General features: G+C 36.7%; 1 protein-coding gene across 3 annotated transcripts; it reads left to right on the top strand.

Moving 5' to 3' along the window:
* The first annotated feature begins 723 nt into the window (after nt 1–723).
* LOC103714678 (folylpolyglutamate synthase) lies at nt 724–24365 on the top strand. 3 transcript variants are annotated; one of them, XM_008802031.3, is made up of 16 exons: nt 724–962; nt 1450–1637; nt 3787–3852; nt 5242–5351; nt 7395–7455; nt 10520–10603; nt 13294–13350; nt 14019–14079; nt 16748–16794; nt 16950–17027; nt 17533–17694; nt 19674–19997; nt 20124–20202; nt 22088–22240; nt 23373–23569; nt 24070–24365. In XM_008802031.3, exons 2-16 carry the CDS (start codon nt 1476–1478, stop codon nt 24127–24129), a joined length of 1701 nt encoding a protein of 566 aa, XP_008800253.2. In that variant the 5' UTR covers nt 724–962; nt 1450–1475; the 3' UTR covers nt 24130–24365. The 3 variants fall into 3 exon arrangements, with proteins under 3 accessions (XP_008800253.2, XP_038988729.1, XP_026663306.2); XM_039132801.1 differs by lacking the exon at nt 1450–1637 and having other exon boundaries at nt 725–962; nt 5229–5351; XM_026807505.2 differs by lacking the exon at nt 724–962 and having other exon boundaries at nt 1498–1637; nt 5229–5351.
* The last annotated feature ends 424 nt before the right edge of the window (nt 24366–24789 follow it).

Genomic DNA, 24789 nt, shown 5'->3' with positions numbered 1-24789 from the left:
TCATCATGCAGGAAGATTTTCGCGGAAGAACCAAATGTATCCATTATGGACAATCCGAAAGCTAAGAGATACGCGTCCATTATGGACACATCTCATTTAAATCATTTTATTTTAAAATATATATAATTGTGGGAATAGTGATATGATGGTACTATCCTAGTTTAACCTAAGCTTCACCTAATGCGAACTCATCACCCAACTTGATCATCAAAATATATCCATGTACATAATTGATAAGCAGTTAACCTAATGATAAGCTTATTCCCGAGGAGGTTATCAACAATTGGTAATTATATAATTTGGTGATGCAGCCTTTATAAATTTGAATACCCTTGCCCTTTCATTGCTTTGTTCCTTAGTGCATCATTGCAGTTATCACTCTACCATTTGAAATACACCCCCAAGCTATATTTAATAAAAATTAATTTTAAATGTTATTATATTAATAATGACAATCATACTCACTCACCATATGATAGCCACCATGGCTGGATGATGGCTAACAAATACGCGTTACTTTATTAATATTTTTTTTTGGTATATTGGTAGCTCATATTAATTTCATATAGGCACGAAAAGAAAATACACTCAAAGGTGATGGAATATATATATCTATATATATATATATATATATATATAATTTGTACAGAATTTTTTTTTGAAATGATGAGTTGCAAAAGGGGCAACTCAATCCATAGGTCTATTGGACTCCGCTACCGGCTATTTTTGAGGGTCAACGCAGCGGGGCATCTCTTGTTTTATTGCATCATCAGCAGTCCCAGGGTACGGGAACGCCTACCGCAACGCCCGCCAAGTCCAAGTCCAAGTCCGTCTCCCGTATATTCCCCGTTCTTTTAGCCTTAATTATAAGCCTATCAACTCCCTCTCCAGTCTTCATTTGCTGCCGCCCTAGATAACGTTAGTCATTTCCAGTGCCCGAATTCGTCGCAAATTCATTCCTGGTGCGTATCTATTTCAGGATTTTTTTCCCCTCCTTGTAATTACATACAAGATTTGCTGCGGGATCAGATTTAAATTTTTATTTATTTATTTGTTTGTTGTCTGGCTCATGATTTATCGCGAGGAATGTTAATATCTTCTTGTTCCTTTTCTTTTCTTGGGGAAAGAAACCCATCGAGGAATTGGGAAGTTTGGTTAATCCAGTAATAGCAAGGGATCAAAGAGATGTTGATGGGCGCGTTAGATGTTTGACCCTTGGAGCTGTTAGCTGTTTGTTATCGGCTTTTATAGAATGGGATTGGATTAGGTTATGATGCCGAGGCTTGCAATGGGAAACTTCATTCCATTATAATGGATTCATACTAGCAATATATATGCCTTCTGTGTATAGAGATGTCGGGAAGACACGATGTTGGTCTTATTGGTATCTAATTTGGGATTTGCATTCGATTCTAATGGATTCTTTTTTTCCCCTGTTTCTTTGGACAGAATAATTGATCATTTTTTTTATAAGAATGGCGAGCAATGGAGTTGTTCATGGGCACTCACAGGAATCGGCCCTTTGTTCTTCATATGAAACTGCGATGGAAGCTCTTTCCTCCCTCATTAGCCGTCGCAAAAGGGGTGATGGATCAAAGAGGGGTGAAAAGTTCGATTGGATGTTTAGGTATCTTAAGGTAACGTGATTTTGAATTTGTAGAATGATGTAACATATGTATTTGCTGATGATTTCATTTTTGGTAGTTCATTTAATTCCTCCATTTTTTTTTCATTTGAGTTACCAATTGGTGAACGTTCTAGGTGGCCCATCCCTTGACTTCAGAATTTTTGCTAAGTAGGTACCAAATAAGATGATTGTTCCCACATTAGTTAGATGTTATGAAGTTCTTAATGGACTTTGAAAATCAACTCCTCTAGTGCATGATAAAATTTTAACAAAAGAAGCACCTTTTGCAGAAATTGTCAATGGAATTAGATTTTACCAGTAAGCAAAAGGTCTTGATCTAATTTGTTTAGAAGATTAGCTTTGTTGGCAAGCTCCATCTCAGTTCTTTAATGGGTGCATCTTTGACATTATCATTATCAAGGGTTGAAGTTTTGGTACCGCTATGGTATAGTAGCATAATGACACATGGACACAATATGCCTATTTGTCGCAACTCAGGGCCTCACCCAAAATGGCTAGCTGGAAAGTATTTTTTTAAGTTTCTTAGTTCCGTATAAGTACCCAAGATCTTCTCGGCGAATAACTAATATGGGACCAAACACATGCACGCATTGTTCCTTACATACTTCCCCCATTTAAGTCTTGACGTTCTCGTTACGTTAAAGGTCCAAATCCATTCAAATCTAATCAGAAGCACCACGATCGGCCTGTGGTCAGCCTCAATGATCCCGTGCTATAGTGTCCTCTGGTCCACGTGGGCTATCGGCCGGGTCCGCTCTGATACCATTTGTCATAACTTATGACCTTATCCAAAAAGACTAATCGGAAAGTATTTTTTGGGTTCCTTAGTCCTGTATAAGTACTCAAGATCTTTTCGGCAAATAACCAACGTGGGACTAAACATACGCCCACACGGGTCCTCGCACCATTGGTGTTGGCACAGCACAAAAGAGGTGGGTACCATGTGTCAACACGATACCATACCAAGGGGTGTGGAGATACCAATATCTACGGGTTTAACAGTATGATATGGCCGATATGCACTGGTACACGATGATAGTTAGATTCTTCATTGTCATTACCGTTGCTGCTCTGTTTCATGCTTATGCTTGAATTCCATAAGTGTCATCTCTTACCTAAAAGTTCCCTTTGTACATCCCCGCTAAGAGGAACTTTTCTAAAAGCACCCATATTATCCCCTATTTATAATCATTCATATCAGCAAGGCCTTACACATAGTTCAAATTACTAGCGCGCAGCTATTAATACATACAGACAATGCGCTAAACTTCCCACACACACATATGCATGTATATGTACAAAATTCTTATTCAAAAAATTCCAGCTCAGAAAGGAAGCCTACTAATCATGATGTCAGTTATGTATTCCAATGGTGCTTCTAAAGTGACCTGCACCAGGCAGTAAATTTGACACATAAGCCTTTTTAGATGATATATGATTCATAGTCAAAACTAGTTGGAAAATACAGAAGATATCATTTCCCTCAAATTCTTATTCACAAGTCAATCGACATGCTTTGGTGTAGGTGCCATCAATTTCCTGTGTCATTCGTGTGAACTCTACCAATTCGTTATATCTGACAACACTGTGATAACAACCAGAATACTTGGTACATTTATGAACAATCATGCATATGTTTGTCTATAAGGATATATTTGCATAGTATGGACCATCTGCATATGCATGCATGAAGTTAGGATGACATTACCTAGACTCTTAGAAGATGTCGACATTAATCTATCAAAAATGTATCTGTTTCATCGAATTATATATCCACTGATAATCTAAACACTACTATAAGGAGAAAGCTATATGATTCACATCTGGGATGTTATTTGTAATGTAGATAATTACTATCAAATCTTGTTTGTTTTTTCGATTAGCTATTACTTTCACATATTGGTCATAAAGTTGCAACTTAGATCAGATGTCATTGTTACATTGCTTTCTTTTTGTATGAATTATTATCTTATTAAGCGCTGTTTTGATTGTTTGGGTGCCAACTGCCTTGTTCTGGTTTTTCCTAGACTAGAATCTAGCTGTCATAGTCTTATCTGATCTGAAAAATTTTGGTGTTAAAACTTCCTTTTTCTTTATATATCAATGTTCAAAAATATAATTTACCTATTTCTATACAGAAATTAGATTTGGAGAAACGCATAGCTGGACTTAAGATTATCCATGTTGCTGGAACTAAAGGAAAGGTAGTACCCTTGTTATGTTAAAATTTCATGTATCTGTATATAAAACATTTTTCATTGGCACCTATCCTTAATGCTGTCTAATAATTCAATTAAGTACATATTTATCTGGCTTAATCAACACAAGTAAAGGCTAGTCAATCTTTTTAGTCCATCAATCCTTGTTTGTTTATTCTTTTAATATGTTAACCTTTGCTTGTTTATATAATGTTGATCACTTGATCCTATATAAGTTGAATGACTTGTATTCTTTAAGGATCCATATGGTTACATGACAAACTTGGGTATCAATTTTTCAGAAAACTTCAGACATACAAGATTGATATCGGGGCACATTGATCTTGTAGAATCAAATATAGAGGTCTTGAATCAATAGGTTGTTAAGGTCTTCTGCTTTCATGCTTTCTGACTGCAAAAAAAAGAAGAAAAAAGAAAAAAACTGATGAAGATTATAGCTGATAAGACAGAGAATCATAAATTTGCAATTTCATTTTATTCTCTGTTTGCTTATCTGCTTCTTATTATCATAAATGGTTCTTGCATGGTGTTAGCACAATTAACTTTGAAGAGGTTATATTGTTTTGGGAACTTGCATCTTTTTAAGCATTGATTTATAATGCATTTTTTGTTTTGTTATTCTCTCCCTTTTTTGTCAATTTTTTTTTTAATATAAATATTCTAATTGGTTTCAATTTCTTACTTTTTTTGCTTTTCTTATTTGTTTATTCTCTCTTTTTTCTTTCTGACATCTATGTTAGGCTCACTTAAAAACATGATACCTGAAGCTTTATTTGATCAAATATATAAAGTTTCTTGATTCTAAAACGCTACCATTTTACCAATGGGCTTTCAACCAAAAAATGGAAAACAAAATAACAAAAGATACTACCATGTATAACTGTAAAATTGATCTGCTATTATTAACTCTACTTGGAAAAATTGGGTTGGAACAGAAACAAGTCAGATAAATAAACGCAACTCATCACAACTCATTTTGATCTTATATCAGCATCCAAATGAAGAGGTCACCAAGCTGAGTTTCTGTGAGGCTTTTCTTTATCACAATTTTAATACACCTGGAGAGATGTTGGCTTGTTAACTTTTAGCCCAAGGCCAGTTCCTAGCATGCACGGATCAGTTATCTTGTTTTTAATACCATCTCTATTTCATGTTAAATATATTTCAGATTGAACTTGCCATTGAGGATTTTACATGCATCAGTGCATCCCTTGTAATTTAGAGTAAAGTCAGTGCTCATTATTTCTATATCTGTTACTCATCTAGTATGTACATATTTTATAACATCAATAGCTATCTAAATTTAAACTATCTTTTACTAAAATTGATGCATGTGTGCTCAACTGGCTCTTTTCTCATAGAGTAATATTTCAGGGTTCAACATGCACATTTTCTGAGGCTATTTTAAGGGAGTGTGGTTTTCGAACAGGACTTTTCACTTCCCCTCACCTGATGGACGTCAGAGAACGTTATCGTATAAATGGGTAAGTATTAAAAAGCTATAACATGCATAATTGTAGGGAATTAGTTTGTTTTAAAGATGTGGCTCCGACATTTCCATCATCTAGATAGTATCTCTGCTGCTGATTCATGCAATACTATAATGTGATGCACAAGCTTGAATTTTTTTACCTAATGAATGCGTTGGAACAGTTTAGAGTCACTTTCAAATTTCTACAAGTGTGCAAGCTTTCATTGTGTTGCAATTATCACCTGCATGCCACAATTTTCAGAGGAGCCACTCCCATTCACATAATACTAAGTGCTCCTTTTGGAGACTGATATGCAATTCTAGCCACGTGATACCATAAAGTTTATGCTAGGGGATTGAAGTTATCTAGGATTTTCGCAATTTATTATAATACTTGCTAAAAGTAATACATGTATATGCTATTGTTATGTTAAAACCAAATGACATTAGATATGGCACACCATTGTTCTACTTTGGTTTCCAAAGAGAAGTATTTCTAAAACTTATTATGATTTGACTTTTTGATCATAAAATCTTAGGATTTGTGATAATGATGCAAATTCATATAAATCATATTGAGGTTTATGTGCACTATTAGGGGGTCACTTTTTTTTAGTTTGTCTTTGTCTGCCGGCAACATGAAATATATAGTACAAGAAATAAATGGAGTACTTTTAAAGTGTGCCCAACAAGGTTTTCAATACCACACCTCCCCGTACGCCGAGCATATGGTACCATACCTTTACCAAACATATATTCGATAAGGGGGACATATTGAGTGTCAAGATGCTGAACTGACCCTGTACTGAGCATACTGACATTGTACCACCATGATACCGGTACAGGGTCCAATGTGTCTGCATTGTAAATATGTTGTACAATGCTCTGTAAATGGGAAGCTGATCTTTGCCATTCAATGATTGATTATTGAAGAAACCAAACACACTTGCCTTTTAATATTCTGTTAACAGAACGAATAGTGCTTTCAGAGTTCTGATTAGGTTGGTTTAAAATTTTAGTGAATCAAGATATTTTTCAGAGATGCAGACTTAAAAATATTTCCCAGAATCACCATTAGTGGATAACATCATGAATAACTTATTCAGATGTTACAAACACATACTATGAATCCCATTGTAGGCACTTCCAAGGAGAAAGGCTCAGGTTTATGTTGGAGACTTATTAAGAGGACAAGAAGGATTAACAAATCCTCTGTGGGAAGTTGTTGGGTGAGCATTTTATTTGTTTGGAGCTTGCAGTGACAACAAATGTAACCATTGATGGAGCTGATCAATGAATATAGGTTTTAAACTGTATTCCGAATAGATGAGATAGTGCTTGTTAACATTGGTTGTGGCTTTGATGCAAGTTTATAATTAGTTAGGACATTTGTGGATATGATTAGAGTAGTACAGCAAGGCGTCCAGGTGGATATGTGGTAAAACTGCGAAAGATAGAACTAATAGTTAATTAAGTGTTCTGTGGTGTGGTGCAGGTCATAAAAGGCTCCATATTTAGGACAAAGGCAATTGGAGGAGAGGAAGGCTAAGGAAGAGCTAGATTATATCAGACAAATATATTTTAAACCATTATTATAGTAAGGATGTGAAGCTGACCATCTGCTACTGTGTTCCTATTTCTACTTTTCGATGAACAAGAAGGCCAATCATTTTTCTCTAACAAATGGTATTTCTTGGTAAATTAACAACCTCTATTTTTTTGTTGGATGGAAGGACACCAGTGCTTCCTTCGACAAATCATAACATAAAATACACTATAATCAAGTATATGTAACAGATCAGATTCATTTAGTTGAAATATTTTAATACTTTATTCATGAGTCATTGCAAACCTTCATGATATTGGTATGTGATGACCGAGACAAAGATGTGATTAGTAGTGGAAATGCCCCAAGACATAAATTTTGGTCGAGGCTTATGTTAATCATCTAAGTATGACCTAATCTATTAACTTTTAACTGTTCTCGTTTGACATTTTCTCCTTAGTATCTGCCACTTCTTTTTGCTTCATGATGATTAGTGAACTTATCTTGCAGGTCAGATATATCCAGAGAAAATTTTCTACATTACTTTTGGGATTGTTGGAACCAACTGAAGGTGACCTTTTTGTTATTGTTTTTTTTTGGCTCTGATGTGCCTAGAAACTTCAGTCTACCATAGGCTGAGAAAAACAAACTCTTTTCTTTTGTTTTCTTTCTTTCTTTTTTTTGGAACATTTGGCACTCAATACATGGCAATCAAAGGTAGAAAAGATAAATTTGATACTCTGAATTATTTGCTATACACGTTCCAGAATCGTTATAGAGAGGAATCATGCTTATTTTGTCATTTGTTCTTAGGAGTTGACTATTAATTATGTAGTGAAGATAGATTTGATATATGTTAAATTTTAAGTAATCTTTTGGCAGATCTTGTGGTTGTCTATGTGAAATTAATGTGGATTTGATATATTTTAGTAATAATCTTTTGATATATGTTAACTTTATATAGATTTGATATGTGCTAAATTTTACATGATCTTTTGGCAGATCTTGTGGTTGTCTATGTGAAATTAATATTACCATCTTTTGATTCATTACTGACCAGTATCATATATTATGTTTTTGCTAACTATTTTTTCTAATATTAGATCCTATGTTGACTGATAATTGTGCTTGTTCTTTAAGATCATTACCATATGAAGATGTAGGTACTTGATAACTTCACCTAAAATTTTTACAATAACAATGTAATTGTGCCCCAATTTTAATTATGAAGTCACCTGAAAAAATGCAAGATGCATCTTGATTTTGGTACAGCAATCCTTGCCTTTTGTGGTCCTTAGTTACTAGAAAAGAGAGTGGAGATTCAGCTGTGGGCATGAGAAAGCATTTCTCTCAAAGAAAAGGAAAAAAAAAAAGAATAAGGAAACACTAATAAGGTGGGTGCGGGGACAAGATCCAAAGTGGGTGCAGCACTCTGATTAGAGGTTTATCAAGTTTATTCAAACTGAATGGTGGCTATCAAGTTTATTCAAACTGGACGTTACCAAGGTATGGTCATAGTCTATCAAGTTTATTTGAACTGACATGTGGAAGATTGAGCAGACCAGATGGTCTAACCAGGTTTACATGAATGGTGGCTTTGGTTTGATTATCAAATTAATCAACCTATAACTGCTCAACCTGGACGGTTTGGTTCCAGGACCATTCGAACCATCCAGTTGAAATGAATGGCTGAGGTGAAGGCACATACTAATTTGAATTTGATTAAAAAATAAAGCAGAAACTGGTTACTCTTTGCTGACATAAACGGACATTGACTTCATGGATTCCATTTATGGTGAGAAGTCTATGTGGCTTATGGATGTTGTTGAGCCAAAAAGACATTCTGAATTTGTCTAAGAGTCAGAGATATTGCAGCAGTCTGGGATCATGGCTTTTTTCTCCAATGTGGTCATATGATCTATCAGAATCAATATCGCCATGTGATGCAGATTCCAAGATGTTAGGATCGTGTATGTCATAGGTGAGATTAAGGGCTTTCTGTCTGGAATGTAATAACAGCAGAGAACTGGACAAAATTTGGTTTTCCAAGAATTAAGGCGCCACTCTGGTTTAATTTATGGGGATATTGGAAAGAGGGTTATAAATCTTATAGGTCTAATGGAAATATTTCTATAAGTGAACTACATCTATGCAAAAGTTGATAATATATTTTTAGGTTTGATGATACTAATGGGTACAAGAGGTCTAAGACGAGGGTTTCCTAAGGTCGCTACTTGAATATAAGGCTTGTAGGCAAGATTCACAATCTCCATATCAAATCCTATACTGGTACCATCTTGGAACAATGTTGGTATTGCCGGGTATGGAGGGTTGGATTGGCATACCGATACTCGATAGTCCCTCCGTACCGCATACCAGTTTGGTATGCTTGGTGTACACTAGTATGGACCAATATGCCATGCCATGCTTTGAGGCAAGGTTCACTGCACTGGTATCGGAGGGCATATCGGCCGGCGATCAATTTGGCACAATATGGATTCCTGCCATGCCATTCCGGGACGTACTGACACATGCAGAGCTGGAGAGGGAGAGGGAGAGGGAGAAGGAGAGAGAGAGGAAGGGAGGGAGAGGGAGAGGGAGGAAGGGAGGGAGAGAGGGAGAGGGGGGAGAGGAAGAGAGCGAGGGCTTGAAAGCCCTCATTGGAACAGGAAATCCCTTGTTTTGCTTCGAAACAGGGGATCCCTATTTTTTTGCCGATTTTGAATCGAAATTGGCAAAAAAAAGAAAAAAAAATGAATCGAAGGACGGAACTGTTCTGCTTTGCCCTTGATATGGTTTGGTATGCCCTGAACTGGGTGATTTGAAGCGGTGTGGCGAATCTTGCTTCTAGGATTTCTTTTTTAGTCAAATGTGAGCAAAGAAATTGGTTTCTATGTCAGATATGACTTAATTATGCATAGATTTCACTTGCTTTGCAGTAAAAATGTGATTATAAGAGTTACAACAAAAATTATTAAATGAATGAGGAAGAATAGGCACCAATTTTACCTCAGAAATAAATCATATGCAAGATCTGATGTTCACATCAGATATGAAGGAAATAGATGCGGTAGCATAAATAAAACAGAGCAAGTAGGTAGGAAAGTAAAATGAAGAAGAAGAAATCAGAGAGGTAGAGGGAACAAGTATGGCCGTAGGTGCTGAAACTGGCCTGCCTCTTTTCTCTTTCCCATGTCAGAAACAATTCTATGAGTTTCTCTAGAGCTGCCCCCCTTTTTCCATTTCTTATTTTATCCCTACCTAAACTCTTTGTGAGGAGGAAATGAGGACACATTTCATCAACAGGTTTTACCCTTCTATAAACAAACCAGCTGGCTACCCCAATCACCTTCCAGTTTGACTCTAAGCTGTACTTCTGAATCAGAGAAAACTACAAATACATGGAACACCCTTATTTAAATTGAAAATGGAACTGCTTTCGATTTAAATGTAATTTGTTCTACTATTCTTCATTTGAAGATGGTTCGACTGTCTGCTGGATGACATGCAATGATCACAGCTTTGAATTTATATCTCTGTTTTCTGAAGTGTAAAACTTTTAAATTTAGATGAACAATTTAAGAAACATACAAGGAAATGAAACACTTATCTTGGATGTTTTTTTTTTTTTGCAGGAGAAAGCTGGGGATGACTTGCCGATGCCTCCACTATTTCACTTTCTCACTTTGTTAGCATTTAAGATATTCTTGTCTGAAAAGGTTAACTGTACAAAAATTTGTTTGGGGTAGAGAGGAATATGCATGATGAACTGCACTTACAAAATCTAAGTGAAAGTTTTAAGTGTAAATATTACTTATGATTTTTGGGCTGATTCACTAGTAGTTGCAAATTTGGACAAATGATAAGTTTGCCAAATGCTATAGTTTTTTTGAATCACTATAAAGTAGTGGAACTTTTTCTTTGCTTGGATCAAATTAATTATATTAGTGAATTTAAATTTATCCTGATAATAGTGGCTTTTTTTAATCTTTTGTTCCGTACCGGTCCATACCGGTGCGTACCGGGCAATACCGTACCATATAGGTACCGAACTGGTATGCAATATGGGGGATGTACCAAGTTTTGGTACACCAAACCGACCTCTGTACCGTGCGTACCGACACTATACCAAGATGATATGGGTTTGGGGTCTTGTACCAAGATTGTGAACCTTGATATCACTATTGTTTCTTTTAATACTTTGCATTTCTGACCATTATTTCCCTAGTGCAGTTTATAGAGATACTAAGCTTGTTCCTTTTTGCTTTGCCTAAATGGACAAATATAAGTCAACTCTTTATTTAGCCTGCAATGTGGAAATTGAACCTTCCTAAACCCTCCAGGGTCCTAGCCAATGTCATTATCGTCATCCATAATTGCAATGATTGGTGTATTTGGCACATTCAGTATTCAGAAGATAGCATCTTGAAATAGGTAAACCACAAACCAGAACAGTGTTTTGTTTAGAAAATTTTTTGGACAAATTGGTCAGAAGACACTTAAGCAAGAATCCTCCCGGTGGAAGTGTAAGGCCTCTAGAACTAGGATGCTAATTATTGTCATGTTAGGATCAGAATGGTTTTGATCTGAATCTAATCTGAAATCTAGAAAGCCCGAACTGGTTACTCGATGGATCGGCAAAAAATGATTGAAACCTGATGAGGTTACAAATTGGATTTCTGATCTGAAAATATGGCCTGATCTGACAGTCCACTATATACTTTGGGAGAGAGAACACGTGATCTCTTCTTCCTATCTTTTCAAATCTTGTAAGGTTTCACCATGGGACCTTAAACGGATGTATGAATATAATGCCAATATAGTGCTTATTAGATTATATGAAATATAAATAACTATCGGTCATTTCGAGCCCAGCCCAAGTCTGTTCCAATTATTGGATTGGTTATTAGATTGAGTTTCCATTGGCTTGTTTGATTAGAAATTTTGACCAGACCTTCCAAGGTGGGTGGAATTTGGAATGGATTGGGTCAGGATCCAGTCGATTGATAGTCCTGTTTAAGATTATTTGAAGCAGTTTTTCTAAGTATTTATTGAAAGATTTGACATTTATCATTTTAGTCTGCATTATCTTCTTGACTCCTGAAATATCTTTAGATTGTGAAGGATATTGAAGAACATGTGAAAGAAATCTGACTTGCGGATCATTCAAAGAAGTTTATGAAGTAAATTGTTTGATATGGCTGGAAGAGAAAAGATGAATGATATGTTACAGCACCATTGTTAGAAAGTAGCAAAGATTTCTTTTCTTCTTGAACCTATCTGCCTGAACTAGTGTTATGAACTTCTGTCTTTGGGGATTAACATTTTTCTGTTTCAAGCTAAAGTAAGTCAATGGTGCTCTTGAAGTATCAATATTACCATGGTAAGAAAAGTGCACAAAATAACAACTTGGAATTAATACTTTTTAAAATAAATTATTTTCTTTATAATGTTGTAATTGTTACTCATGGTTTAGAGTTTCTTACATGTGTTAGTACATGAATTTCCAGTGATGCATAAACAGAAAGAAGTAAAGAATGATGTATATTAGAAAAAGACTTCATGTTTGTAAAATTCTAGGATATGGTATACAGTACTGGAACATGCATATTTATCATTTTCACATCGGGAAAGATGGTTTAAAACTTTAAATTATATAACAAAGTTGTTTCTGTAGCATATCTTTAGGTTATTCACAGATGAGGTGATCTGTGTCTCTTCGTTGTTTGGTTGGTGCATGTGTCATGTAAATTCTAATATGCTACAGTTGTTTTTAAGCAAAGATGCGAGACTAATATCTGTTTATCTATTCATAGTCAAATTACTAGGTAATGTTGCTAGGTAGTGCAGACAACTGTATAACACTGCATTACATGCAGGAAGTGAAAAGTTGATTTGTTTCATTTGAGAACCATGTAGAATGAAGAATTCAGTTCAAAATTTTGGGACTTTGCATCAATGTAATGTTAGTTTGTAAAAGTAAAAAGGTAATCATGATCATTTTTGTAACAATTGATATAACTATTTTCAGGAAGTAAATGAGATCTAATTTGTTAAAAATATAATTTTCTGACTTCTCATTTTTTTCAAGAAAAGCTTCTCTCTCTCTATATATGTGTGTGTGTGTGTACACATATATCATAACATATTACAATAAGTGATGATTTCGTGAAATTAAGCTGAGTGACCATCTTGAGGTCTTTGCATAATTAACTGGGTCCCTTTTCTCATTCTACTGCTGGTTATCATTTTCTGTGAGATTTTACTAAAGCCTGCTTCTTATTATATTTGAGAGCTAGTATGACAGCTTTTAATAAATGATCTTGATCTGACCAAATTAAGTGTAATATTAGCTTTAAATTACCCATTGTGTTGTTCAGTTGTTAAGGTGAATTATTGTTGCTTGTAGGTTGATGTTGGAATTATTGAAGTTGGTCTTGGGGGAAGATTTGACTCAACAAATGTGGTATTTATTTGTCTTTCTTGTTTCTTTATTAATTGAAGACAAATTTCCTGCAACATTGCTTTATTATTTCTTTTCTAAACACTAGGATTACCAAGGCTTGTCCCAGTTAGGTAACAAGTCATTCATGTTGGGCTACAACCCAAATTAAATGGGAGAAGGAATAGGTTGAGGAAGTCAAATTTAGATTTTCTAGGGGTTGAGTGATGTTAATACTCAATAGCAAGGTTTGCCATTGCATACTGCTTCATACTGGGTGGACCGTACTATACTAGTATCGAACCGAGACTTGATATGGGTGGCATATGGAGTCTCGGTATACTGAACTGCCCCCCATACTGGGCTTCCTGATACTGTACTAGCATGCTACCAGTATGGAGTCCATTTATAAGATTGTGAACCTTGCTCAATAGGGTTCTACCTTTTCTATATTGTATAAAGATCATACTAGATTTCATTAAGTAGGGTTAGTCAATATCCAATTCTATGCAATCCAGACCTGTTTTGCTTAGATAAATAGTAAACAAATTCACTTTTACACCCAGGCTGAACTCTTCCGTCATGTTTTTGTCAGGCTTTCACTGGACTTGATTTGCTTGCAGCCTTATGCATAACTCTGTTATTTTCCTTCACCTACAGCATGAAGATCTTCTTTGAATTGTAATTTTCAGGTTAAGGAACCTGTTGTCTGTGGCATAACTTCGCTTGGGATGGATCATATGGAGATACTAGGTAAATCCTTCCTTCCAAGTGGAGCCCCTTTTTTTTGCAACAAATTTACCTTATTGCTTCATTTTTTCATGAACGAACTTTCTTCTGATGCCTCAGTATCGGTGTCATTGGGGCCTAAAAAATTAAGTTTTCTGCTGTACTGTGATCTTTTAGTTTATAATATTAAGGGCATTAATGCTTCAAGCCAGCCAAATCAGCGTTAAGGCCTCATCCAACAAAAAATTTAGGCTTATGCTTGAGTTTTAGATTAAAAACCATTTTAGGCCAAATCTGCACCTGAATTTTAAAATATTTCAAGCTCTTAAATGCACAACTTTGAAATATTTCAAGCTCTTAAAGGCACAACTTTGAAATATTTCAAGCTTTTAAATGCGCACATGCATCTATATGTGTGCGAGCATGAGGGTAGAGCTATAACACACATAGGTGGAAAAACAAGGAGTTTACACGCATTAGTAAATTCAAAGCTGAACAAACAAATATTGAGTTATCCTATTAAAACTATAGATTTGGGACAACTTGATGGAGAGGCAAGCTTCTCTCAAACAAAGGATTTTTCATTTATTGGCATATTAGACCTTGTAGATCATATCCAGTGACTTGGATTTCCACTTTGTAACCCCCCAGCTTTGAATTTGACATTTTTATAAGCTCTTATCTTTCAACCCTATGTGTGTTATTCTCAAACCTTACATACATACATGCATGCTCACATGCATATGCAACTTCATGCAGAATGAGTAGATGTCTACTCAGAATGCTCACAGCACTCCATACTTCTCACCCAAGCGATGCCAAATGGGTCTACGTCTTCATACAAACAGCCATCAATATCAGGATTAAGAGCTCTTTCATTGGAGCTGGCCTCCATCTAGGCTTATGGACTTCAGAATATGTGAAAACGTTTACTGTTGTCCATGTTATCCGAGTGATAAGAGCTCCTTCCTCCATTGAAGAAAGCTTCCATCTATGCCTGGAGACATTATGACACTTGTAAAAGTTCTAAATGATGCTCCGTCTTCTGTCAAAGTATATTTTTTTTCATTTGAGAAGGAACCATAAACCTAAATTCCTCTTAATACACAACCATAAGAACTGTTGAGATCAAGGTTCAAAAAATAGCACGCTTACCTTGTATCAACCAAGGTTGGGTACAATACGCATCATACCATGTGCTGCAACAAAAAGGATATTGATATGTACCCTTGAGATGACCAGTAAGCTCCTGGTATTGTCTATTTTGGCCTCCAAAATTCACTTTTTTTGCATTTTCTCTTGTCTTCTGTTTTTTTTTCTTATTGATATGTTTCTGTAAGCAATATGATAAGAGTATCACTTTAAGTGGCCTAGGCATGGTTTTGATGCATTGAAGTTTTTTGCTTTGTTAGTTTATTACATAAAGTCACATAACTCAACTTAAAATATGTTGAAAACATATATGTACTAAATTAACAATTGAAATGCAATTAGGTTACTGAAAATCATTTAAAACAATTGACAATTTGATGAACCATACTGCTTTATGTTTCCTAGAAGACATGGAATTAAAATTAACAAAGGGATTTTGCTTCTCACTATGCTTGTTCCCACTTTGAAATGGTGAACAACAAACATTAAAACCCTCAAATACCCCTCCCCAAGTGGGAGTATTCAGTGCATTGCTGGATTGGGTTAGCTACAAGTCAAGCTCAATGCACCTTGAGTCAGATTGCCCTGCTACTGGTTCACCTGCATTACTGGCTCCTGATTGTATCAGGATATGAACTCACTGATACAGGGCTGGTATGGGCAGTATTTTAAACTTTGGTTGGGGAACATATCCCCCAGTAGTCTCTTATCTTTATTCATATTTCTTTGACATGCTGGATCAACTTCATGTTTCTTTTTGCAAAGTTCTTGCAAAAGGTGAATTGCACTTTATTATGCAGGATGCTAATTAGGAGGCCAAGATGTCAAGTTATGAACGTGGTTCAGTGTCAAAATCTTCTCCATTACCTTTGTCCAACAAAAAAATTTGCCCTAATTGTATCCGTCCCATACCAAAACCAAGCACTAGTACACCAGTTAGTGCCATCACTAGGAATAACATCTTTGGGCGTAAATATTGCAGTGCCTCTGTTAAGATCTCATAGGAAAGATCAAAACAACAGAACCACAACACCCCCACCCCCCACCCTCACCCTCAAAAAAGTAAAAAGTGAAAAAAAGAAGAAGAAAATACCCTACCCGATGACTGGAGAATTGGTGGTAAGAGATTTGTTAAAGGTGCATCACTCCCTTATTCTTTAGTCATCACTTGAAGAGAATTTTGTATTATGATACTAACTGTGTTCCTTCTCTGTAGTGGTAAAAGTGGAATTTGATCCTAAATTTTGTTATCGCTCTAATGTGTTTCTTGATAGTTCCTTTCTCTTTTTTTTTTTCTTGTTTTTGTTTTTCTATTTGGCTAGATTTGGGCTTGATCATGATACCTGGTGCTAGTGGAAGCTTTTGATCAAGTCTTCTGCTGTAATTGTGTAATTAGACCTTTAGGATTTCTTGTGCTGATTCTTTGTTTGTCTTCAGCCATATCCATTCTATTTTCAGAAAGTTACTGTATTAAGACTTTAAGTTACTGTATTAAGACTTTAATGTGAATCAAAAGCATGGACAATTAATTTACATGCAGGAGATACCATTGAGAAAATTGCTTCAGAAAAGGCTGGGATTTTTAAGGTAAGCTCTTGTCAGCATAGTGCCTAACACTGGCAAGAAGCTGGTACCTCAAGATGGATTATCTACTACCTTTTTTCCTATTTTTACTATCCAATTATGTAGTCTTCATTTCAAGAATTTTCTGAAAAACATTGATGTCTTCCCTGCACATGAAGTCCAATGTTCCTGCATATACGGCCCCCCAACTTCCAGAGGCAATGTTTGCTCTTCAGGAGAGCGCATCCACATTAAAGGTAATTACATTTGCCTCTACATGGATTATATAGTTTGGTTCGTTGTACCATACCGAATTGAATGGTGTGGAACGTATCGTACCGAATCGAACAATATGGGACGTACTGTACTGTACTAATTTAGTACCGATATGCGGTACGGAAGGTGTACCGACACTTTGTACGCCGAAGGGGACCCCATACCAGGCGTACTGACATGGTGATAGGTTGTTACCGGTACGGGCCCGGTACCAAGATGACGTATCTTAGTTCGGTTACTAGACCATTTTTTCTTCTTTTGGAGATTATTAATTACTATAGAACTTTGGAATTAAGGTGCAATACTGATTTACTTCATAAAATATAGTACTTCCTAGGAGATCACATGCTCAAAGTATATTGTTACAAATACTTGGATCTTGTTATTCATGAAATTTATTTCCTCAAGTTTAATCTTGCCAAGTTTATTTTCAATTTGAAGCGAAAATAAGGCCATACATAATGCGTCCATTCTCACTAAGTGCAGATTCCTCTGAGAGTAGCATCGCCACTTGATTCCAAGATGCTGCATGGATTAAAGCTTGGCTCAGCTGGAGACCACCAGTTCATTAATGCTGGTCTTGCTGTTGCTCTTTGCAAATGTTGGCTTCAAAGAACTGGGCATCCAGAGCTTCTTTCAAATGTAACTGTAAGAAACCTGAGTCCTTATTGACCTTTTTGTGGACATTGTATTTATTTATGACTAACTTCCATAATATAGAAAACTTATAGCTCATTGATAATAAAATCTTGACGGAAATCTGTTGGAAAATAGGATAACTTGCTACTATGTGGTAATTGAAAATAAAGAACATAATACTGAAGTTTAGAAGATCAATACCTTCCAGGTTAAATATGATACCTAGAATAAAACAGAGTGCTTTCTTCTTAGTTTGAAATTTGGAGTGCAGAAGTTAAAAGCTAGCCTTATCATTTGCTGCATTAAAGGCCACTAGTTTAGTTATTTTTCATGCACCACAATAAAGAGGTCTCATCTAGATCATGGTTACCTGCAAAGTATGATTTATTAAGTAGTTAATGCAGAATGTTAACAACAAGCATCAACTTAGAATCACAATCCTATTGCATGATCTGCTGAGTGGATTAGAACGCTATTAAATGAAGAAAGTCACCCTCCAGATTATTCATAATGAGGTGGTAATTAGTTTTGGTTGCTTATTTCCACTTTAATGATACAGAAACTTGAGATTTTCTCTGTGCACTTGGCAGATGTGTCTGAGCTCCTTTTTCCTGACTCTTAATGACATTTACCTGATGGATGGGTCTCTTTTTTATGCAACTATATGTCGATATTATTTAACTTTCATTTTATGAATATCCAACAGAGGAAATTGTTTCTAATATATCAAACTGGCAGAGATTTGATAATTTCCAAAATAGTCTTAGGATGTTACAAATTATGATCCAGATATCATGTCAATAATTGCATCACCTAATGACAACATGGTAATGGTTGCCGCCAAAATCTGAGCTGAATTGCTGAGGTCGGGTGAAGACCGTGGTGAAGCAGTGAGGTCGGCTCCGAGCTAAAGAGTTCAGCTGGAGGAACTCTCTTGGTGTTCTGTGTCTAACCTGAAATTAAAAAAGAAAGTCCACTTGCCGAAGTATGTCTTGTGGGGGGACTCCCCGATGCTTAAGTCGGTCGATTTTGGTAGAATAGGGAGAAATTTGAGAGTCGTAGGGTGGAGAGAGTGTGAGAGCTTTGAAAAGACGTGCCTGGAGGTCCTCCTGTGGCCCCCGATATAGAAAGAGAGCTGACATTTGTTACCGAATAAGGTGGAAGTGAGCCTTAATTGCTCAGTAACAATCCTTACGTTGTGCACGTGGAGAATAATAACTACATTGATCATGGATTCATGATCAGTCTGCTTGGGACGAGCCGTAACCACCCCTCAATTGGCGGAGTCACAATTTCATGGCGGTTAAATACGCTTGAATTGGAGACATCGCATATTACCGCTGGTCGGCCAGCTCGCTCTAATTGGCTTGACGGTTCAAGTTGACACCTTGGTAAACATTGAGGTCAACCCTTTGGTTGACTACCGTGGCTGGTGACTCATTGGCTGCTAAGATTGGCTGGTTGACTACCGCAGGTGGAAGACAAAACCGGGGAAGGGTGAAGGACGCTTGCGTGAAGCCCTGGAACCGGACAATATCTGGCAGGAAAGTCCCGTGTTCCCTCCTCATGTGGCTCCCATGTGGGCACTGGGTGCCTCACGTGCCCCGCGCAAGCGGGGGCGTGACAGTTTATGCCAAGGTCATCACTTCGTCCTATTACCAAGGTCAGATTGACGAATATACGCCACATCAGTAATCATGGATCCCTTAGTAAGGTTCTGCAAATACCAAAAATTCTGCATCAGGTAAAACTGTAGATGTCTATTTTAATTATTAAATTTTAACTGGGTATCCAAGGTTTTGATATCATGATAGGAATACAAAATGAACGATTTTGGTCAATGTTGCTTAAGATGACAAAAAAAGTATGGTACGTGTGGGAAATTGCTTCAGAACATTCTGCCACTTTAGTATGATCAGTTATAAATATTAAGTACTTCTGTAATTTAACTTTTTTTATAGCTGATTTCTATCTAATGATCATATCAGGAAGACTTAGAGGCAGCGTTACCAGAAGCATTTCTAAGAGGCCTTTCTAGTGCCAGTCTTCCTGGTCGAGCTCAAATCATTACTGACAAGCCAGAGAAATCTGATCTAAAGTCAGAATGGGACAGAAATTCTGGTGATTTGATATTTTACTTGGATGGTGCTCATAGTCCTGAAAGCATGGAAGTCTGTGCAAGATGGTTCTCCAATGCCATAAGAGATGACCAGCATTCTATAAAAAATGACCTTGTCAAAGAATGTTATGGGCACTATAATTCTCAAAATGATAGTAGGCATTGTAATGGATCGGACAAAATATCACAGAAGGTGTCGTATTCGTCTATTCTACAGCACACTTCAAGATCCTTCTTCATATTATGTCAATAATTTATTTTATTTCATTCTGTTTCAAAGTATGAATTTCTAATCTGCATTGTTGAACTACTTTTGTAGATTCTTTTGTTTAATTGCATGGAAATGAGGGACCCTCAGCTTCTGCTTCCTAGGCTTATCAGTACTTGTGCTTCAAGTGGTATCAACTCTCAGAAAAGTGACCTGCAATATTTCAAATGTTTTTTTTAACTATGTCGAATACATATAGCATGTTTTGACCTTCTAAATTCGGGGCCAATATTTTTCTTTCTCAGACCATGTTTAGGATTGAGAAAACTTGTGTGCTGTTGGGACATGTAATTGAAATATTTTGAGTACATCAGCACAAACTGAGAACAAGATATTGGATATTTATGCTATATCACTAGAACTATTGTCAAAGTATGCTCTGAAGTTGGACGTCAACCCAAAAAAACTGAAGATTGTAAATGGGCTCTGTAGTGGCCTTTATCAACCCACATATATATTTGAATTTTTTTTTCATTAGTTGGAAACAGATAATAAAGGAACCCTGCATAGGACTATTCCATGAATCCAACAAAGGCACAAGTTTTTCATTGTAATATATGGCCATTTCCTAGACAAAGTAAAACAGAATTAGATATTTCTGGTTGTCTTAAATCTGTAGAACTTGAAAGTTGAAATTGAACTTTCTACCCTGCCTTTGATTAATTCAGAAAGAATGGAAGCAAACATGACATGGTTCCTTTTTTCAGATTGGAAACATGGCATGGTTCATTACCTCAACCAACTAATAGATTTGATCATTTTCTTCATAATGTTTAGCCCTCTTAATCTGGATTTTAAAACTCACAACTGTTCCTTTCAAGGAATCAAATGCCATCAGAATGGGACAATACAACCGGCGTACTGTCCCAATGGAAACTTGGTACTAGTACAACCCTCAGGATGCCGAAACTGATTGGACCATACTGGTCTATTCCGGCCAGTATTGACAGTCTGTACCGATACCCTACCAGTTGCTTTTCATTTTTATTGATTTTAAGAGTCTTGGTATGTACTGACTATATTGATACTGTACCAGTACTGTACCATTCCAAGACAAAACCGATATATGGGGTTCAGGACTGATATTTAAAACCTGGTTCCTTCCCTTTGCCTCTTCTCAATGCTTCAGAAAAAAAACAGTCATAAGGACCCCCCCCCCCCTCCTCTTTTTTGATGAAAACGTTATGAGCGGGAGATAAGGAGGGGAAGGTTCCTATAACCTACACATAAGAACCTTTGCAGAAACTTTTAGAAATATTCGAGTCAGTACTAGCATGATGGTATCACCATCACTGAATTTTGGAGAAAAGGATAGCAAGCTTGAAAAATCCCACACTTGTCCACTTATTCATTATCAAAGATTCAAAATTACTAAAATAAATTCATTTTGAACCAAATAGGACAATGTACCCCTTATCTCTTAAAAGTTTTACCCAGTCTCGTTTTTTTTTTTAGGACTTCATCTACCATTGTTATGTGGCAAAGGATGCAATTGGAAGAGAAAACATTACAGTTCAACTGGTCTAAGCAATCAATAACAATGTTAATGTATAGATTTACCAGCTTTCATCATCAATAATATTTATTTTTGTTGGCTATTATTTGAAGAATGGCATGTTATTATTTGTGTAACTCACAGAAGTTCAGAAGTTCCTATCATTGTTAAAATTGCCCAGTCTCCTGTTGACATGATGAAATAAGATGTTCCATAATATCCAAATTGCAGAAACAAGCATCTACTGCCAAATTCTGTATATGTAGATTTTGATACTTTTTTTTACAAGAAAATATCATATTTTGTATTTGAATAAAATATACTAGTGACTAGATACTTTAACTAATGTTTTTATTTTGAATGGCATATAAAAAGAAAAATTGCATATTGAAAGTTCCTCCAAACTCCAGAAATGTGCAACTCTGGTTTATGTTTGGTTGTTGTAATTTATACATGAACCTCAGGCTTTTTTTTCCTGCTGAAGCCATTGTATTATTGACATTTGTGTTATCTCCCGCAGGTGTCCGTTTCTCAAAAGCTCTCTTTGTGCCCAGCTTGTCGACATATCATAGGGTTGATTCTGGTGCATCAGTAGTGACACCTGATACTTCAACAGATGTGTCGTGGCAGTCAACCCTCCAAAGAACTTGGGACAAGCTAATGGATGGAATAGGTGTTATATTTTTCTGTGTTGATTTTATAGTCCGAGATGCAGGCTGTTTTACATTTTAATGCATGTTGGTGTGCAATATAAGTAGTCAAACTTATGGCTATTCATTTTTTAACCTCATATATGCTGGCACAAGTGCACAACCAATTATGTCAAATCCTGGAACTGTAGAATCCCTGCCTATATTCCCACATATCTGCTTTACTCTCAAACCATCCTATGAGCCACGATGCAATACTCAAAATGCTTACTTTTTGGTAACTTGAATCTTTTTTTTCATGATTAGTTGAAAATGAAGATAAAATCCATTTGCTATTTTTTCATTTCCAAATTAATTTGGAGAGTATTGTTTATGATAATAAGATGGGGGATCAACTCATTGCAATAGTTTGGGGCAGGGTCAGCGGAACCGTCTCGAAACGGACGGTTCAGGCCGTTCCGAGCCGTATCGAAGGCTCACCGGTACGGTTTCGGCAATGGAAACGAAAACTGTTGCCGGAGGCGGAGAAGGAGAAGGAAAGAGAGAAAAAGAGAGAGTGAGCGGGGGAGGGAGGGAGAAGGAGGAAAACCAGCGGAGGGCCGGTGGAGGCCGACGCCTAGGAGGGAGGGGAGGCCGCGTCCGGTTTTCTTGTTTCGAACGAAATAGGGGTTTGACCACCAAAAAACTTGTGATTTTTAAGTGAAGTCTGCAACCTTCCGCCCAGGCGTCGGCGTCCTTCTCACTCCCTCCCTCTCTCTCCCTTCTCTCTCTCTCTCTCTTTTTCTTTCTCCCACGGTCTGTGTCTCTCTCACTTTTGTCGGTACAGGTTCGGCACGGCACGATGCAGGCTCGTACCGACTCGTGCTGCCAGAGAACTGGTATGGTGCCTGATACCGGTTCTGTTGACCCTGGTTTGGGGCTTCTTGTACAGATTGTGGCATATTTAGTCTCTTTTTGTTCTTTTTTTTTTTCTTGTATAGTGATCTCCATATTGCTTGTTAGGACTCAAGACTGGCTATACGAGTGAAATTGATCTTATCAGAAATAAAGTGGTTATAAGTGATCAGAAAATAAACCTTCACAATCCATGATACTCAAGTCACTTGCAGAACTCTTGTAACTGTATCACTATTTTTCTGCTTTATGTCTTTTCAGATGTAACTAGTGGCAATGCCTGCAAGTTTCAGAACTTTGAGAATTCACCATCTTCTGAATTTCTTAATGGTGATCCTTTAGAAAAGTGGGATCCTCCTGGTAGACATTTTGCTCCCAGTGCAGTCATTCCGTCGTTGCCACTGGCGATAAAATGGTTAAGAGACTGTGCAAAAGAAAACCCTTCGCTCCGACTTCAGGTAAAGCTACTCAACCTATGGTCAATGACAGACACACTTAAGACGAGATCATGGCTATTATTTAATAGTCTATAGCAAGGGCAAGAATCTTTCCCCCTTCTTTAGGTCAGCAAAATTTTCACATAAAAATTGTGGGATAATGAAGAAAATAATGATGGCATGATCTCTTCCCCTTAAAATTTCAAAATAGTTGTTGATGCACATAAAACGGGACAAAATTAAAAAGGTGTAAAAAGAATGTGACTCAGCTAAAATATTTTTGTATGGTAAGAGGGCCAGCCGTAATTTGAGCTAGGAACCTGTATATCATGGTTTTGATTATATTTGTCTATAGGAGGAGGGGGGGGGGGGGGGGGGGGTGCGCTGGGCTGCACGCCGCAACAAATCTACACATCATGCTTTCTGAGATGCAGCTAAGATTTAGCTGAACAAATTGAATATCTCTAATTTGAAATTTAATCCGTATTCTGAAAGTGGTTTGTTATGTTGGACTGCCGCAGGTTCTTGTGACGGGATCCTTCCATCTGGTAGGCGACATCATGAAGCTTTTGAGGAGATGATTGTAACAATTGAAGTTCTGTTATTTTCATTCTTAATGTGCTCTCATGTTTGATGGAGGGGTATTTAGGATGATCCAGTAAACTGTCCCTTTAGCAGTATCTTTTCATTGCATGACTAATACAAAGTGGCAGTGCCATGCTATAATCTAAATGATTTTCCCCCACCTTTAATCATCATTTATTATAATTGTTCCTCCATTATTTCATATAAACGGAAGGCTCTCTTATTTGTCCAAGAATTTTCTGTGATGGTTTAGTACCAATTTTACGTAGAATTAATAGTATCTGAAAGGAGTCAATATTGGGTTGTGTGAACTCAAATCTATGTGATGTTTAGTTTTGGAAATCAGTTATTCTTCTGTTTTTTCCCTCCTTGTTTTCTGGTTGTTGGTTATTCTTCTGTTTTGTATTGTATTGTATTCATTAGCGACATTGGTAGAATGTTTTCAGGAAAGGCTGGGCTGGACTGACTTTGCCTATTTTGCCTTCTGCTTGAACTCTTGAACTCCTTCTATGGGTCTTCGGGCAATGCAAACATTGGGCTGTATGGTTTTTATTCGTGTTATGGTTGATTGCAGGGAACCTAAAGGCTACAGTTAGCCAACTAGTTGGTGAAATTCGAACAAGAAAAAGATCATTTGAAACAGGGAGCATGGAGAA

The sequence above is a fragment of the Phoenix dactylifera genome, chromosome 13 (assembly GCF_009389715.1).
Source record: "Phoenix dactylifera cultivar Barhee BC4 chromosome 13, palm_55x_up_171113_PBpolish2nd_filt_p, whole genome shotgun sequence".
Taxonomy (NCBI): Eukaryota; Viridiplantae; Streptophyta; class Magnoliopsida; order Arecales; family Arecaceae; genus Phoenix; species Phoenix dactylifera.
Note: the sequence above shows the minus strand (reverse complement) of the source record. Positions and strands in the feature narration are given on the sequence as shown.